At 36.3% G+C, this 19220-nt stretch overlaps 2 protein-coding genes across 5 annotated transcripts in view; both read left to right on the top strand.

Moving 5' to 3' along the window:
* The window catches only part of LOC139979704 (exocyst complex component 1-like), a 33029-nt gene extending 30846 nt beyond the window's left edge, over nucleotides 1-2183 (top strand). For all 4 annotated transcript variants that reach the window (XM_071990750.1, XM_071990748.1, XM_071990751.1 and 1 more), the window contains one exon: nucleotides 165-2183. In XM_071990750.1, the coding sequence (XP_071846851.1) occupies nucleotides 165-317 (153 nt within the window). In that variant the 3' untranslated portion in view covers nucleotides 318-2183. The remainder of the gene's footprint in view (nucleotides 1-164) is intronic.
* Nucleotides 2184-4223: 2040 nt separating this feature from the next.
* Nucleotides 4224-15584, top strand: LOC139979849 (tetratricopeptide repeat protein 29-like). The gene is made up of 10 exons (XM_071991004.1): nucleotides 4224-4401; nucleotides 5145-5396; nucleotides 6557-6780; nucleotides 7672-7857; nucleotides 8429-8638; nucleotides 9141-9226; nucleotides 9972-10063; nucleotides 11576-11699; nucleotides 13497-13725; nucleotides 14202-15584. Exons 2-10 carry the CDS (start codon nucleotides 5191-5193, stop codon nucleotides 14219-14221), a joined length of 1377 nt encoding a protein of 458 aa, XP_071847105.1. The 5' UTR covers nucleotides 4224-4401; nucleotides 5145-5190; the 3' UTR covers nucleotides 14222-15584.
* Nucleotides 15585-19220: the final 3636 nt, after the last annotated feature.

The raw sequence follows: 19220 nt of genomic DNA, 5'->3' as shown, positions 1-19220 counted from the left end.
GTGCTTTATACTGCTTGGTTCCAGTTCTATGCTTTGTTTAAATAGAATGTTTATACACACATACAGAGTACCTGTGATGATAACCAGAGCACTTTATTCATCACTTATAAACCTTATCAGCTGATAGACTTAAACGTTTAAACCCGTTTTTGTTCTCTTTTCAGGTGGTGTGGCATTCCTTTCAAGAAGAGTTTATTCGTCAGTATAAGCACATCGATGATATGATTCGCCGTTGCTATGGCGGCTCAAATGTTAGTCTTGAGTTTAGCATTGAAGACGTTCTCAAATATTTCTCCGAGATTGCACAGTCTCACTAGTTATCTATCTATAGACATTTATTTTAAGAGTATAATTTATGCACTTGTGTTCATTGCTGCATGTTTGTTATCTTCTGTCTGTTTTGTCTTGTCAGTCTCTGGATGATGATGTTGTATTGAGGTCAATCTCATCCACTCTGATCCGGTATAATAGTTGAGAAAATACTGCGGAGAATAACTCTCTACTCTTTAATCCTATACTTTCTACTCTAATAACCCTTTACTCTTTAACCTCTACCCATAACCCTCTACCCTTTAACTCTCTACCCTTTAACACTCTATTCTAATGCTCTACTTGAATAAACCTCTGCTCTTTAACCCTGTTCTCTTTACTCTAATAACCTCTACTCTTTAACCCTCTACTCTAATTATCCTCTACTCTTTAACCCTCCATTCTTTACTCTAATAACCCTCTACTCTTCAATCCTTTACTCTTTACTCTAAAACCCTCTACTCTTTAACCCTCTACTCTTTACTCTAAAAAACCCTCTACTCTTTAACCCTCTACTCTGATAATCCTCTACTCTTCAACCCTTTACTCTTTACTCTAAAAACCCTCCACTCTTTAATCCTCTACTCTTTACTCTAATGACCCTCCACTCTTTAATCCTCTACTCTTTACTCTAATGACCCTCTTTTCTTTAACCCTCTACTCTTTACTGTAGTAACCCTCTTCTCTTTAACCCTCTACTCTTTACTCTAGTAACCCTCTACTTTCCAACCCTCTACTCATTACTCTATAACTCTCTACTCTTTTAACTCTTTACTCTAACAACCCTCTACTCTTTACTGTTAAGTGCTATGTAATATCCCTGAGACAATCTCTATCCAGTTTACCATTGCACACTGTTTAGTTTGGTGGTATCATCTATTTCCTCTGGTTAGTATAACATATAAACATATACACATTGTAAATATACGTGAAGGGAAATAATGGACATAGTAGAAAGGCTTGATAAACAAATAAAGCAACATTAGCACTGCCGGACTGAAATAAGAGACCAGTATGAATCAAGGTGAATTGAAGAAATGAAACTGCACATTGGAATCATGTTTAAATGTGATTTGATGAACAAAACAGGATTAGTGGTTTAAGTGAGTAATATTGATGATAGCTTTGGTACCTGCTTGATGTGATTTACCTATTTTTCAGAAATGCATAATAAAATGAAACACTTGGGGCAAAATTCTCTAACATTCCTGCTTACAATTTGGTTAATTTTGATCAGAATCACTTCTTTATGATGTTGAATCTATCATTTAAATGAAGACCTTTCACATAAAGTGTAATGAAAAATGATTTGCCTTCACTGTTAAATGTAGCAGCTTGTTAACAACAAACTTTGTCAAATGTAGTACAATCTAGTCTATCCTACCTGCCCTTATTTTACCCCACACATATTAAATATAACAAATTCTGGAAAAATTCATAACACAGGTCTTGTCAGATGGAACTCCTTGATCCAAATCCCAGGTTTATATCTTCTTAATATACAAACTACTGTATTGTATGTAACTTATTTCATTTGGAGGGGTCCACCACAGGACTACACCGACAACAGCTTAAAAAGATACATATATTGTGAATCAGTACATGTGTTTTCATGGTGCCATCAGTTTATACACTCTTTGAATATCTCTAATCTTGGAGACAAGTCAGGTAAGCTAACACTAAACTGATTGTGTTTCTACTAAAACTTACCTGCTTTTGTCATTAATGTTTATCCAATTAAGTTTTCTCCCAATATCTCTTGCTTGATCTTCCTTGGATCGTAAGAATAATAAGAACCTCTTAAGTGAATAAGATTATTTTTTTTGTAGTTAATAAATTATCTTAGATCATTGTGCAATACATTATTAACATTGTGTGCAGTCTTCTGTGATTATTTGGTTAATTCTTTTGTTTATAAAGCAGCTGACAGGTTGGCTCCCTCAAATTAGTGACTTGAAGAAATCAGTAGTTTAAATGATCCCTATCGCCTGTAGATAACAAATTATGCATAATGTACTTTTGATAAATATCAGTTAAGTTCTTGAGGAAAGTTTATTTTACTAGACAAACTGTGAGTACATTTAAATTTAGTTTGCTATACACACAGGAGAACGCTACACTAGTGTATATTCTACAGACCTTGTAATCAGTGCAAAATATTTACAAAGGCCGGGATTGAGAGCTTGCTAACAGGTAGATCACAAAAGTTATCAATGATGGTGAGTTTGAACAAGATCTGAAGTTATCTCTGTTGTGCCTCAAGGCACAGCCATCTGGCCACTGTTGTTGTTTAGTTCCTAGCTTTCATTAACGACCTGCCGGAGTGTGTTTCATCTAGCATGGACGGCTGTTTGCGGAAGGCTTCATTGTGTACTTTCAGATTGAATCCATCAGCGACTGCATCAGCCTTCACTTGACGATATAACTGCACTCTACAAATGGGAGTTAATCTGCCAGATGAAGTGTAATAAATCCAAATGTTTCGTTATGCATATGATCCACAAGAAGCAAATCTCCAACGATTACTTCATTGGAGATTCAGTACTTTAGGAGGTTAAACATCATCCTTATTTTGGTGTTGAGTTATCAAATGATCTTTCCTGGGCAAAACATATCACACAATCTGTTAATGCAAACAAAGTATTTGGGCTCTTAAAAAGGAACCTGTGGAACTGTCCATCATCCACAAAGGAAGTTGCCTATAAGACCTATGTTAGACCAAAGCTAGAGAATGCCAGCTCGATATGGGACCCATATTATGTTACACACAATGGATCTATTGAACAGTGCAACGACTGCAGCAAAATTTGTTATGGATGACTACAGATGCACTAGCAGTGTTAACAATATGCTTGTAGATCTGAACTGGGGTAAAGTAGAAATACGTAGGACCAAAGCTCGGCTTACCACCCTATATAAAAGAAATGCTTGGCATTACGCCTTGTAACGTTCTTCATCTTGTAGCTGACCGCCCCAGCAACTCGTACTTCTCATGCAGTTCAAATTATTTCCCATCCCTCTCCATGCAAAAAACTTACTTCCCAGCAAGACACGTTAGGTATCAGCAGTGGCGTAGGAAGGTACTTTTGAGTGGAGGGGGGGGGCTGAAGACTGGGGGAGGGGTTTAAGGGGAGGGGGTGTCCCACTCCCCTTTGGATTTTTTTTGCATTTCCAGGTGGCCTCAGATGCAATTTGGTGCAATGTAGCACACTTCAACACCCACTCCATTTTGTAAATAATTTTGCATTTTCACCTGGCCTTAGATGCAATTTGATGCTCCAAATGAGATTTTTTTTTCTCATTTGGAAATGAAAAAGGGGTTATCTGACTTGCGAAGCGGGGGGGGGGGGGCGGAATGATACTTCCGCCCTCCATACTTTTCACTGGGGGGGGGGCTGGCGCCCCCAGCCCCCCGGTTCCTACGCCCTTGGGTATCGGTGTCTCAACTGGGATCTTTATTAAGGAATTGTGTTACTTCCTGTAAATACCATTTCTTTATTATGAACTTGAATTTATTGTATTTAGTGTAACGTTACAGGAACAGTTTCCGGTACCGTCAAGTAGAAAGCACCAAATTCAGGTCTTGTCCTGAGCTGAGGGTGTAGAAAAGCTATGAAGTATGATATTTACTCCTATATATATGAACGCCCAAAGAAACGCAATCCAAAGTTGATTTCTTATTGATTCATTATAGTTCTTATGTTTACTTTTCTGAAATTGGTACATTCTGCAAGTATCGTATATATATAATATATCCCAGAAATTCAACCTGTACTTGAAAATTTCAGTAAAAGAAATCGGAACACAAAATTGCCAATATGTTAGCATCACCATCAGGGCCAACCGTAGAACAAAGTGATGGCAGCATTCCACTATATATAACAAGATGCCACTGGATAGTCATCTCGCTCGCTGTTGGTAGGTTGCCATGACAATACCGAAGTCTCATCAGATAATGTTCACGATTTTTGGTGTAGAGAACTGATTTTATTCGGCACACGAATGCACATGTCCATAACGTTACTGTTAGTGTAACAGAGTAAGGCGAATGCCTTGTTAGCTTCGTTTACAGATCGTGAAATTGATTGATTTGTAAGTTGTGTGAATGCATACAAGTAGTATTAATGTAATGATAATAAAACTGAGAGGTTGTTGGGTAATGTTTACCATTTGGCTAAAACGGAGTATCGTACTTCGTAGCCCTACTAACGTAGACTAGGCTATAGACAAGTAACGTAAGTAAGGATGGATAGGCTTGAAAACTTCAGTTTAATAATAATGCTTTAATATAATACTGTACCTTGTTAGCCTAAGCTAGGAGAGGCCTAGCCTATATCAGGTGGTGTTATTCCTAACGTTGCGTCTTGTTCATAACAATTAGGCGTAGGCTAGCCCAGCAAAGGATAGGACTTTAACACAGGCAGCTTTTCAAGGAGATCCAAGTTAGCATTAGGCTACTTTAGCCAGCCTACTGACACAGCATGGTGTCTCTTAACTTCACTTATTCTAGTGTAAAGGTGGTGGTTCCAGTCACTTATTATTAACAATTTGGCCTAACTTTAGGATCCGTACCATATGAATGGGAAAGCTTACTAGGGTTAGGAATTAGGGTTAGGAAGTAAGGTTAGGGGTTAGGAATGGTACAGATTCTAAATTAGTACCAACAATTTTACAATAATGAAACCACGTTTTCGTACGTTGTTCGCAAGTTGCCTGGTATTCTGCAATTTACTCTGACGACTATTTTTACAAATCAAGTTAATTCCAAAGGATCTTTCCCAGATCCTCAGCTTTTCATGACCACAAGATTGTTTCCCATTCCTGTCTTGATGCAGTTAATAAAACCAATCCAAAAGAAGCATATATGCTGTTTGTGACATAATGGCAGCCCCTTTACCAGTCATTCGTAACACACAAGTGCATTCTCCACTACTCAACAACCCTGTGATGGAAGAAAGAATACCAAGCCCACCAAACAAATCCAGACCATCTGCACATCTTGTACAAGGAAGGCGATCTAGAGAGCAAAGACTGAAATCACATTCAAGACAGAAACAGTCAGATTTATCAAAGTTGGATGCACAACGGTAAGTAACTTGCGCTCCTAAGACATTTTCAAAATATTTAAAATAGTGTTTTTGTTTTCCTCGACCCATCTCATAATTTTCTTCTAATAGTTTGAGTTACCATGATGAATAATACATGTATTTATGTGTGTACATATGTATGGAAGCAATGTTACAGTCACGAACAGATATAAAAAGGCTACAATAATGTATGACTGCATGGTAAACACCTGTTAATTACTACTTGATTTTTCACACCTGAATCTGAGAAATATCTTTTATCTCATCACAATTTTGTGATGGAGAAATAGGTAAAGATATGAGATGTAAGCCAATGAAATAAGTACTTTAATTGGACAAAGAGTTAACAAAATTAATGTTAAATTCATTGATAATTAAATGGTTTCTTTATAGGAGTAAATTTTATTTCAGTGCAAAGTAATTTACTGTATTACTTTGACAGGGAACCAGATTCGCAGTTAATTGTGTAGTATTTAGTTCTGTTGTCATCAGTGATTAGATTTACAGTTTTCTGTTTAGTACCTGCTGCTTTAAATATATTATGTATGTTATATGCTGATTAAGTGTGTACTGCTGACTACCATACGTTGCATTACTTACCTACTGGAATTCTTGTACAGACATCTCATTCCAATGAGCATAACAATTCTTATAATATCCATACTTTGCAGAGATATTACAGTACACTCTCCTGCATTTGTACTGCCTAACATTGCTATTTACTGCCCAGCACAATGTGAGAACTAATACACAGTTCTGTTATCTCCCAATAAACCAAATATTCTAGAAAAATGCAGCATTTTGAAATTTATACTTAACTGCTATTACTACTTGTGAATTTTTCATGGCATGTAGTAGATCTAGTTCAAAAGTGCAAAACATCAACACTGTCAGAAAGTTGATTATATCTTTTACAGTTCTGCTTTCATAAATAATAGCTTTGTGTGGAAATTATTAGGATTGTACGATAATGGGCTCCAAATCAAAATTTGAGAGGTGATGTTGTGGTGCAGTATAGTTCTGATGTGTGACAAGGTGAAGTAAACTAAGAATATTCCATTACAAACATCCAATAACATCTCTTGTTTATTCCTATTTTCATCCACATTTGTTAGTCGTCTGGGATATGATAACCAGAAGGTGAATATGTTTCTTTTCAGATATCGCAACACTTACTTTCACAACTTGTGCCTTGAGGTCCTCAAAGATGGTTTTCACAGATCGTTTTCTGAGGTATTTAGCCTTGTGAAGGATCAGCAGGGCCTGATTGATTCAGCAGGAGTTGACTCTTTGGTTCAAGATAGGACATTACTGGCTGATCAGCATGCAAAGCTGGATAAGATGAAACAACATCTAACAGAAGCTGAATTGTCCTTGAGAATATGTAAGCAAAGAATCAATAAACACTTCACTGGAAATTAACTCTGATTAGGCTGCTATTAAGAAATGGAATTTGAATATGTCTGCAGGTCATGATTAACTAGAGTTATACTTTCAGCAATATGTGACAGAATAAAAAGAATTGAAAAAACAAAGAGGACAGCACTTCAATTGCTGACATGCTTGGATTTATGTATAGTTTGAGTTGTTCCTCAGCAGCCAAGAAGAAGGTGATTTTATAAACTGTTTCAGGAATATTTCATCAAATGTAGATGTTTGGAATGACAATGGCAGAGTGTTGGTAGAACAATGACTTTGATGTTAAACTTTGTTCTGAGATGATGATTCTCTGCGGAAAAGTACAAAAAACATTTTGTTTACATGGTTAATGTGAAAGGGGTGGTTAATGAGTACAAACTTTCCAATGGGTTGGTAAATTATAGACTCGGTCAAAACCAGCAATATAAAACAATTTATAACATATACACATAGTGACCATTCATATTTCAAACACAGGCATTGTGAAGCCTTTGCAAACATTATTTCATGTAACAGTGACGAATCGTTGTATTACTATGCATAGTATGTGAAATCCACCTTGATAATCTTGACTTGATCAGCCTTCTACCATTTATTGGTAAGGGGGGAAACCTCTAATTCATAAGACAGCTTTATTGACAAACTACAAACAATAAAACAGCCAAATTATCAAGGATGTAGTTGACCAATAATAAGTTATCATCATATTAAGTTCAATGGAATGCAATTTACCTGCCAGTGTACTGTGTTGAAATGATTTCAATTTCTGAACACTTGTAAGCACATTGTGATGAATACTTTCATTTTATTTCTGTTATTGTTGAGTGTTTCACGTCTATCTTTATTCTTTCATTAGGCGATATGAGAGGAGTCTATGCTGCAAGACACAAGCTTGCTGATTATTTCTTAGAGATAGGGGACTTGACCCTCTCTGACCACTTTTTCCAGTCCTGTTTGGAAATGGCTGTCAAAGTTCCAGATGATGACCAAAAGGTGGTGGGTGAAGCCCATTGTAACATGGGTCTGGCTTTTGAAAGAAGAAGTAAGTAAAAAACTATTTTACCACAGATTGCTGCAATGCTTGTGCATAGCTGCCTTCTGATATAACATAAGTTTATATACATAGATATAATACTTGAAGTGACATTACTATCTGATGTGGCAGAGTATGCTTTTTATTGGAACTACTGTGAAGAAGAAGCATTGCTTATTGGTAGAACAAATTAAGTGAAGTCTGCCATTGAAGCCTGTGAACACTTACCAATATCACAAACTGAGCTATTCCAGGCAATCCAAAAATGACAAAAATGCTTAGGATTACTCTGTGGCCACTTTAGCATATCTAGAAACTTTACATTATCATATAGTCCCTTCAACATACTATGCTCTGAGATTACCCATTTTCAGTTCTGCATTTACAATTTCATCTAATTGTGAAGTTCTGACCAAGGGAAATTAATCTTTGAGGGCTCCTCTGGAAAGCAGTGCTTCTGCACTGAGCAGGACTACCCTCATTAAAGGTGACAATGATAATTTAAAAAAAAAAAATTGTTCTTTGGTCCAGTTGCAGTAACTTCATTTCGGCTAAATATTTCTGAATTTTCTCATTTAAGGTCAGTTTGATGATGCAGCAGCCCACTTTGAAGAATATTACACTCTGGCCAAAGAGAAGCAGTGGAAGACTGAAGAAGGAATCAGTCTGCATTCAGAGGCGTGCGAACATCTGAGGAGGTTGTACACTGCCATAGCTGATACTCACCGAAAAACAGACACCGAAGAGGAAATCAACTGTTTGCAGAAAGCTTTTGATATGGCAAAGGAGAGTAAGTGATAAGACATATTGTCACACATTATCAGTATGGCTGATATGATTGTAGTGGTTAACTTCTCTTTATGAACCCTTTGCCAGTACCAGTCAATTATCAGTTTACATGTTATGTATATGCTAACATAAGCTTAGCCCTATGACAACATTGGTGTGATCTAAACCTTTATTGGAACTCTTTGTGTACAATGATGAAACAAATGAGACAGACTTTCACATGAGTGCTCTTCAGTATTAGATTAAGGGTAGGTTTTAATATGTTAGTAAATTGTTAGTAAATAGGTTGTAAAATGTTGGTGGAAAGAAGCTAATTTTTTACATGTCATGGATTGAAGTTATTGCATTGCTCAAGGCATTCAACCACATTTTGTATAAAATAGCTTTATTTTAAGACCAAATATATAAAATTAAGTGTTTGCTATCTAATTCTAACTAAATGACAAATTTGAACTAAATGACACATGATAAGAGGCCAAACTTATGTATTGTCGTTCCTGCAGGTCGCGATGGGAGGAAAGAAGGAGAAGCGAGTTATAAATTAGGTCTTGCGTATGAACATGCCGGGGATGCTGAAACAGCACTGGAGGTAGTACAACATGGAGCATGATCCTTTGGTTTGGGTCTTTAAAACACATTAATTTATCATACATGATACATCTTAGCACATTAGTTAATTACCTTTACCAAGAATGCTTGCGATGGCATCGTCCATGTTTATACTCATCCTCATCCTATGCCACAACATTGTGATTGACCACAGATGGGTATTTGGTCATCACCTTACACAACTACGGTACAGTCTGATGGTAATACCCAAACTGGTTTGTTGCTAATAACGCAGAAAGTCATGAAGAAACAGCTATTTTTACGATTTCACAAAAATGTGTTTCATGTTAATTGTACGTCTTGTATTCTGCATTGATGGGATGACCTTGATTTAGCTATTGATCAATATGGTGTAAGTTTACAAGCACCTAGTAAGCTAGTGATATATTGTGTTTTAAATTTGTCATAAACATGTTTATGATGTTTTTATTATTACATTTATTTTGTTTTATTTTAGAATAACACAGTGAATACATATAACATATATTAATGAAACTTTAATCAACTGACTTACTAAAGGTGGCGGCTGTGTACCATGACCAGATGTGAAGTTACATGGATTTAATATTTTCATAATTTAAAAATAATCAAATGTACAGCAGATGATCCTCCTGATATTGTTTGTGTCAGGATGTCCGTGATTTTTTTTCTTCTATTTAACTCTTCCTATGTAATAAATATCAAGTCTGGTATAATTTTATCATCATTTCGCCCTCTTTTATCAGTATTTGAGCCGATACATGGATCTATGCAGGAATTTTAAGGATCAAGAAGGAATGGGGAGAGCCTGTGAAGCTATTGCCAAATGCTATGAAAGGTAGAGAGAAATTTAAAATCAGTTGTTTGTGTTTTTAAACTTGTTGTCTTCTGACAGGTGCTAGTACTCTTAATTACAAAATATATTGTTTGTTTATTGCATAGATGCCACATGCATGGTAAGGTTCTTCAGAAAAGACTGCTCATTGCCTATGACAAACAAACAAACAATTCCTTAGACCCGCAAAGTTCCCTGGCACACGTACCTAGTCTAGCATACTTTGCATGAAGAATTGGTGGCAAAAGTTAACATTGCTATTAAATGAAAAAGTTAATTGCTTATATTGGGAACACAATGATAAGTTATGTGTGTTCACATGAAAAGATTTAGTTCTTTGTTTTTGGATTGGAATGTTTTGCTTTAATGTGTATGTGTATTGCTTAATTTGCATACCAATGATGAAATTTGTAGCACAATGTATGTCAGTGTTGAGATATGTTCAAGACCTTGTACATGTGCTTTGTCTGAACTTGTCCCTGGCTGTTTGCAACTGTATCATATTGTAGTACTACACTATGTTGAAAACTTTGAACTTTGATGGGGGTCGTATGACATCGTACTGACATCATACTGAAATGCACTGTGTCACAATGCTAACTTCCATTTTAATTAATTATTATTTTTATTCCATAAATAGAAAGTTTCCTTGAATGGTTTTTGTAGAGCAGGATCATTTTTGCTCTTAGGTTAGTTTCCCTTGGAAGACAAGTAACCCATGTGGTCTAGCTGTTATGTATGTGGTTGTGTGTGTGTGTGTGATGCAAGCTTGTAAACATGATAACTCAACAAATTGGATGATGGTTGCATTATATACTTGGTGTGTGGTCAGTAGAAGTCAAAGTCTGCAAACCTTGTAAACATGGTAACTCCAAACTACTAGATAAAGGTCACACATAGCATCAAGATCCAAGAATAATTGTCTCTTTCTGGAGGTCTAAGATCGTTTGAGGGAAATGGAAATCAAGGCCTGAATAATTTGTGTAAACACATGGAAAAGTGAAACTGTGATAACATTTATAGTGGGTGGGTAGATCTTCTATTCTGGGTATAACTATGTGTAAATGTTTGAATGTGGTCTTTGAAATTTATAACCACCCATTGTAACATTCAGGAAGAGATGAATGACCTTTGTCTTCTCAAAGTACAGGCTTGATTTTGAATCTAGTTGTCCATCGCATTCCAAGATACACAACCCTTACGTACTGACAGAACATACACACATGCCAGGGTGATTGTTCATCTTATTGACCCACAAAATGATAGTTTTATTGATTGCTGCGACAGGTTTTAATGACACAGCATTTGGAAAGCATATCTTGTGTGATTGTCGGTATATGTAAACAACCAAGTCAACTCTGAAAATCATAAATAAAATAAAATTAATGACTAATTTGTTCTCATACATTTGTACGTCAACACCTGTTGGTGCTGTGGTTTGTTATTCCCTTTTGTTTTCATATTTTGTACCTGTAAGTGAATACTTGGAGTGTCTGCTCTCTTGTTTACCTTTAGGCAAGGGAAGTTGGAGGAAGCAGTGCGTTATCTCGAAATGTTTGTGGAGGTTGCTGAACAAACAGAGCAACAGAAGGCACATTGTCAAGCATGCAGTTGTTTGGGTTCAATTTATAACTCTTTGGTAAGTTTACTGCTTTCGACCTATTTGTGTGGAGATATTTTGACTGACAGCCTATGTAACTTTAAGATAGAAAAGAGCTAGGATGTCCATTGGTGTATAGTATGCATTGGCATACGGACAAGGGTGGGGGGGTGTGGCAAAAGTACGTTCCTGCTCTCTCACTTTTCTAACTTGAGATGCATTCCATGGTACTGATGGATAATTCAAGTAATTCTGTTGTATTAGCAAAAGACTACCAGGCAATGAAATGTTCATATTTTAAGTGTCATGATTACTGTAGGCAAAATTCTAACTTTTCTTTGAAATATTGAGTTAACTGTTGAGGTTAAAATATGGAGAATTTATGAAGATACAATTTGTTGTAAAGTTAATAATTTCAACAACTGAACAGCTAAATAAAAAAGTCAATATTTTGTGATGAGACATCTCCAAATTTAAATTAACAGCTTTGAAACTGCCATGTAAAGATCCTAAATTTTGGTGTCAAACTCAGAATTTCAGGAAGGAAAAATTTAAGATGAAATAGCCAAAAATTCAAAGTGAAAAGCTGAAATGTTGGTTTAAGAAGTTGAAATTATTGTATGGGATGTTGAAGGTTTGAGCAAATAGCCGAAACGTTGAGATAGAATTGTAGAAATTTTGACGTAAAATTAAATAAAAGGTACATACCAAAATTTGAGGAAACTTTTAAGGCAAAATAGTTGGTGGCTGTATAGCGCCTCAAAAACAAAAGAAAACTTGTTTGAAATATACTCGCATGTTTTAGGTTTTCTGCCCCAGTCATTATTGACAGCTTACCATGTCACTGGAATTGGCAAAACAACCTCAACTTGGCAGAATTGTCTTTTGACAACTGAGTGTGCTCCTATGTCACATGGAAAACAACCTATACCTCTCTGTTGTAAACAAATAAAACAGTCCAGAGATTTGGATACATGACATAAATTATATTTGTCAGACAAGACCATAGACTGCAAATAAAAAAAAGAGACTCAGTGGGTGATCTCTGACAGGATTAAGGCAAACATTGGTTCTTGTGCAAAAAACAAAATATGTCTCGTAAATTAGCTTTGAACTTCCATGATTAAACATTAACATGTTATGTTGATTTACATTTTGCTATTAGATATTCAACTTTATACTTAACATGATATGGAGATGACGCTATATTTGTCTTGTTTTGTGCAGGAAAATAGTATTATCTCATTTAAAATGTAACCTCACATTGTAGACACCTTCAGGTTATGAATAATGTTACATTGAAATGTCACAAAATCCATTCAATTCTTCTTCTGTTCTGATTGAAAGGTATTTAAACATGTTGTACATCATGTTGTGAGAAGTGTTCAATAACAAATTTATGCATAACATCATATTCCAAACCCAATACTTATGTTACTGATATCCTTCCTACCATGGCCATTTCATGACATCACAAATATACACAGACCATAAACTACTTATTTTGACTTCATATTAACAGATTTAATAAGTTTATCATTATATGACTTATCTTCAGTGTTATTTGAATGCATCAGAGCTCCAGTTATTTAGTGCATCAGTATCTTGTGTGCATAGTGATGAGTTGAACATTTATAAATATTGGCAAACAAGATTGCTATCCTATGGATGTCTTTATCAGCACTTGTTTAAGAATCCTTTAGTTTGTCAGTGTTAGCACAAAAGATTGTAAATAAAATTAGTTTCATAACAATGTACCGTTTACAGAAGTAAAAAGCATTTAAAGCGTGAATTTAGTATGTACCAAGTTACCAACCATATTTGATATGCTTGCAGGGCCAGTATGATAAAGCATCACACTTCTTTGGAAAAGCCTATACAACTGCACGCAGCACTGGCGACTCCAGTAACATAGAGGCCACCAGAGTGCTGTTTGGGATTGCGAGTGCCCATCTGTCATTTGGTTCATTTGCAATGTTAGTTGAACATGAAGCCAGGCCGTCCTCTAGCAGACTGATGGAGTGGAAGGATGTCAGGAAAGAAGAATTTGTTGATGTCATGCAAGGTATAACTGAATTTTACTTCCAATGCTGCACATTGGTTTTGATGCAGTTGATAGTAAGAATGGAGCCATTGCAATCTTTTCAATATTAGAGATGCCATTTATGAAACTTCAAGCTCGATGTGTATTAAATTACAGTCTATGCCCCATTATAATTGTTAATTTGGAGACTATACCTGTCTCTCCTTAGCAGGGACTCCTTCTGATGAGTGATATCTGGTTTAATTAAAGGTCATAATCACTTTTTAATATCACAAATTTGAAGCAAACTGAGTGTTAGTGTCACTGGAATCAGCAGAAGTCTATGGTTAAATATAGACCATATCATTGGGTTTGTCATTTACATTCACTCTCTTAAGGTTTTTATATGGATCTTTCTACAAATGGCCTCACTCCCATTAATGCTGACCTTGTTCATTATCCTTTTATTTCTTTAAAACATATTCTTACCAGCTTGTCATGCTCTCTTTGTTACTTAGATCAAGGAGAAGAAGGCTGATAGTGAGTGGGCATCCCAGCAGCTACCTCACCCCTCTCCAGTGCACTGTGCAGAGGTTTGATGTTACCCACCAGATGAACAACAAAAACTGGCACGGCATTGTGTACAAAGTGTATAGTGTACATGTATACATAATATTGAAATTTAATAATATTCCTTTTTAACTCTAAACTTGTAGTTTTTACTTGATTGTGTCAAGTTCTCTGTACCTCTTCCTCTCCTCAAGCTTCCTTTTTAAATTCACGAGAGATAGTGTGTAGAACTTCTTCAATTTCAAGCTGGCAAGCAGGATTAAAGTGAACTATCCAAATGATGGTGTTCACTTTGAATATACTGTGCATGTTACAATGGGAGACCATATGAACTAGAGTGTTTGACTTTATGTTAGATATCCACATTGTTGTTATTATAGATACAATTGAATTGATGAGTAAGTAATAACGATACCAGTAATTATATATAAGACAACTTTAATATAATGAAAGAAAGTTGAAAACTGCAGAAACTTTCCTTGTTTAGTTTACATTATAAACCCTTCAGAACTTAACAACACAGTAGTCACAGCAACTGATGTAATATTAAAATACTTATTTTATTTTATGTGAAAACAAATTTGGAAAAAACAGCATATATGTTATAAGTTGTGATTGTACCTTTCATGGACAACTTGATAGATGATATTCCATTACCTTGAGTTATATGACAAGCTTACAGTCAGGTAATCTAATATTCTGTAAACTGCTTTATTGATACTGTATACCAGCAGATATTTATTTCATATACATATCACTTTACCTCATAGGCAGTTCAATTGTATGATATTGCTAATATCGCCTTTAAAACTGATATCTGGTAATTGAGATCCCAATATTGTCATTGTGAAAATGTGGTCATAGCTTGACTTACAAATAGCTCTTTTTGGGTTTGCTAATTGTTAGATGTGACCTCCCAAGCAACCCAGGCCAGTATTATACTCCGAATTCTGGGGAGAATGGTCAAGGGAATTTCCAGAAGAGCTTAGTGATTTTATACTGTGTGCCATTCCTGGTAACACGATGTAGAAGGGACTGTGGTTTCAAACTTGCACGCAGCAAATATCTGTATAGAGACTGACACCAACTAAGGGCTGGATAGCACTGTTAATTGGTAGACCACAGGACTTTTAATCCTTATGTCGCTGCCTTTCACATCCTAATGGAGCTTCTTCTTTTTGGGGGGTTCTTTCATACTCTGTTCATAAATTTTTAAGTTATCCTTGTTGCTTTGCTAATTTTTAACCTTTGAAAAGAAACAATCCCTGTTCTTCTAAGATTTAACGGGATACAGAGAAGAAAATGTACCAATGAAATTGTTAAATAATGGATCCCAAATCTCTGTCTTTTCTTGTCTGTGTATGAACATTACTGTGGACGTCATACGGATGCAGCATAATGAGTAGAAGACCCTGTTGTAACCTGCGACGGTCAAAGGTCATTTGAGGTCACCAGAGGTCAAAGTCTGAAAAGTTATAAATTCAAATAACCTTCAAAAAGCAAAGCTTGGATTGACTTCACACTCAGCATGTAGATCCTCCTTAGAGAGTAGAAGAACTGTTTTGTTTACAATAGAGGTCAAAAGTCTCTGAGATCAAGAGGGGGTAATGTCAGAAAACATTGTAAACATGATAACTTCAAAGCAACGCATGAATACTTCATACATAGTATGTCACTTCAACGTACTGAGTACAACAAACCGTTTGCCTTTTAAGCACAACTTGAAAATCTTGTGCGCATGTAATGTCCTTGTAACGTGGCAATAAAGCTCTAACTATGTTGGTGTTATGGTGGTCGTTATGTCTTTGTGCTAAGAAAGCGCCCTTTGTTATTCGTGACTGGAATTTGTGGTATGAAATGGACGGAAGATTCATTTCAATGTCTAAAGGTGTTGACCTTTTTTGAGGTAATTTATTTTGTAAAGGGTCTCCTCAGTTCGTAGTCCGTCTGACTGTCCTCGACTGTCCCTCCAACCTGATGCATTCCTCTTCCGCCATCTCTGTGTCAGTTCCATATTGTTCTCGCTGTAACTTATCTTGAGAGGGGCGTTTGGAAGATGCTATTGGCACTTGTCACTAATGGCTTCTTATTGTCTCCCACAGGACTACGTTATTTATATTCGTGAGATCACTTTTCATGGGTGTTGTTGGAGTTCGTATTACAAATCTCGCCATTATGATTTATATCAGTAAGACTGAACTACCTCTTTCTTTGGCATGGATTTCATGTGTCTGAAAAAACTGGATTTGTTCAAATTATTAATTCTTATTATTTTAATATATACTTAAATAATACCAATGCTATAGGCTTGTAACCGTACATCCCTAAATCACAAATGTTTTGGTGCTTTGAAAACGATTTCCATAACAGTTGATCACAAAATGAGGACAGAAAGTTCTTCCTACGACCAGCCAGGGCAGCCATTCAAATTGTCTCATTGCGATCGGAAATTATTATATCGCGACAGCAAAATAACTGCATTAACAGGACTCGGTTTGTGATAATACTATACTGCATTGCTCTTGTATATATTGTTTGAACCGAACTTGAGGAATAGAACCATAGTAGAGGAGTATATAGGACTCATCGCTTATAAATGCCGTTGCAGGTGAGAAGTGGGGGGGGGGGGGGGTGGCGGTCATGCAGAATTAATCAAAATGTTGTCGTGGATCATCTAAATCTGTTGAGGTTTCATATCTAGTTTTGTTCTATAATCAGAACTTATAAGGTAATATTGTTGTATTAGAATACACTCTCACAAAAAGTGATTTTCATCTGCCAAGTGCGCTTCCGGTCTTTTGGGCTATAGATGTTCTGTTGGAATCGCAATCGTTTAAGGTCATCAGTATTGGTTCAAACTTACTAGACGTTCTTCTAGGGTACCGGTTTTCCGTCAAAAATTTCCCCAGCTTGGGGTTGTTAAAATAGACAAAATACTGCAGTGTGGACATCCACTTTAAGATTGGCAGTAAAATGCTTATTGAAGTTTCAGCATTGGTGATAAGTACCTGACATTCATATTTGGGGACAACGCAGTGATTACCTAACTTCTGTATCATATTTATTGGGCCAAATCCAAAACCTCCGGTATTTGCGACAAACAGAATTCGACTGACCACTGTAGTTATATTTCAACAAGAAACAAACCATAAATATCGAATATATACGTTAGTTGTAATGTCCACACAATTTATAAATACGACAGACGGAATCAACAAAACAGAGTTTACCGGAACCATTGAACATTTGTACATTGTTGTCAACATTGATTGGAGCTTGATTCCATTCTCAATGCATAGAAGGGGTTTATAATCTGATACGGAACGGACAAAGTGAAATAAAATAGCTCTTTTTATTAAGTTGAACATTCTTTATTTCAACAACAAAATAAAAATAATACAAGTGCGACGAATGGAATTTTCATCTCATATAGTTATGAAGGAGTGATTACATGGTTCAACCCTCAATCAATAATTTTGCTGTCTATGTTAAAGGGCATTAATTCCTGATATTGTTTTCAAAATTATCACATTGATAAAAAGTATTTAGTCGTACAAAACAAAATATTTGTATCTCAAAACCGCGACGGGCCGAAGTTGCTCCTTTTTCTTCGTCTTTGGCCTTATTTCACATTTTTTTTAGAAACTTTAAAAACTTCATTAATGTCACTTAACTCAATCAATAAATCAAAAATTCAGATACTTTTTGACACAGTTAGCATTAACATCCTTTAAATTATCAATATGCTGGCGCCAAATTTTACCTTTAACAACCATAAATGACATAAATGCCCAGCTTTCAAAAAAAAAATTAATTGTATTACCTTAATGTGCATAGATACTGTGCAAGATGCAATTTTATATAAAAAACTAACTTGAGTTTTTAGTTACTTTGTTGACAGGGTTTGCAGTTGGCCATATTCATCTCACTGTTCTCTGATAACATGAATGTAAACCGGCAAGGGCGTAGGAACCGGGGGGGGGGGGGGCTGGGGGGCGCCAGCCCCCCCCCCCCCCAGTGAAAAATGTGGGGGCGGAAGTATCGTTCCGCCCCCCCGCTCCGCAAGTCAGAAAACCCCTTTTTCATTTCCAAATGAGAAAAAAATCTCATTTGAAGCACCAAATTGCATCTAAGGCCAGGTGAAAATGCAAAATTCTTTACAAAATGGAGTGGGTGTTGAAGTGTGCTATATTGCACCAAATTGCATCTGAGGCCACCTGGAAATGCAAAAAAATTCCAAAGGGGAGGGGGACACCCCCTCCCCTTAGACCCCTCCCCCAGGCCGGCCATCAGTCTTCAGCCCCCCACTCAAAAGTACCTTCCTACGCCACTGTAAACCGGTGCTGATGGCGGTAAACCACCGGAACATGATCACAAATGCTATTGTTTTATTGCTATGCTAGCCTAAATTTCACCAGAACGGTTTCCTTTCTTTTGCGGTTCATTTTGATGTGACAAAGCTATATGGATACCGGTATTAGTAACAGGGCGTAGCTGGTCCGCCTAATTGACTTTCAGAACTGAAGACACGCATGCGTATATGCGAAGTGTAAAACAGGAAGCTGCCCACTAATTAGTTGTGAGAAAAGTTAATAACTTGGCTTACATACATAATATTAAAAAGATAATTTGCTTTAAACAGACGATAACTATAATGAACAATTTATGCTCTGTCCCTTCTATAATTCCCTCTTTTCCCTCACAATATGTCGCTAGCTGTCAGTATGCTGTGATTTTCAGTGACTTAGCTCGACAATTTTAGCCATCCATGACATGAATGAATTACCATATTCACCATTCCTTCATCTCCTTGAAACTTAAAAGTTTCTTGCAAATCAATGTATTCTTTCAACTTGGGAATTCAGTCCTTTGCCCATACTGAACGTACCAGAACTTTCAGTTTTAAAACAGTGTCGAAATATTATGTGCTATGACGACATGATGCAGAATATACACTATTCCGTTGT

The sequence above is a fragment of the Apostichopus japonicus genome, chromosome 14 (genome assembly GCF_037975245.1).
Source record: "Apostichopus japonicus isolate 1M-3 chromosome 14, ASM3797524v1, whole genome shotgun sequence".
Classification (NCBI taxonomy): domain Eukaryota; kingdom Metazoa; phylum Echinodermata; class Holothuroidea; order Aspidochirotida; family Stichopodidae; genus Apostichopus; species Apostichopus japonicus.
This window is presented reverse-complemented; position numbering and strand designations above follow the sequence as displayed.

Excerpts from the sequence above, each read along its gene's own strand:
- LOC139979849 (XM_071991004.1), top strand. The coding sequence starts at position 5,191 with ATGGCAGCCCCTTTACCAGTCATTCGTAACACACAAGTGCATTCTCCA. Across the intron at positions 9,227-9,971 it reads ATGCTGAAACAGCACTGGAG|TATTTGAGCCGATACATGGA; the intron begins GTAGTACAACAT and ends CTCTTTTATCAG. Across the intron at positions 13,726-14,201 it reads ATTTGTTGATGTCATGCAAG|ATCAAGGAGAAGAAGGCTGA; the intron begins GTATAACTGAAT and ends TTTGTTACTTAG.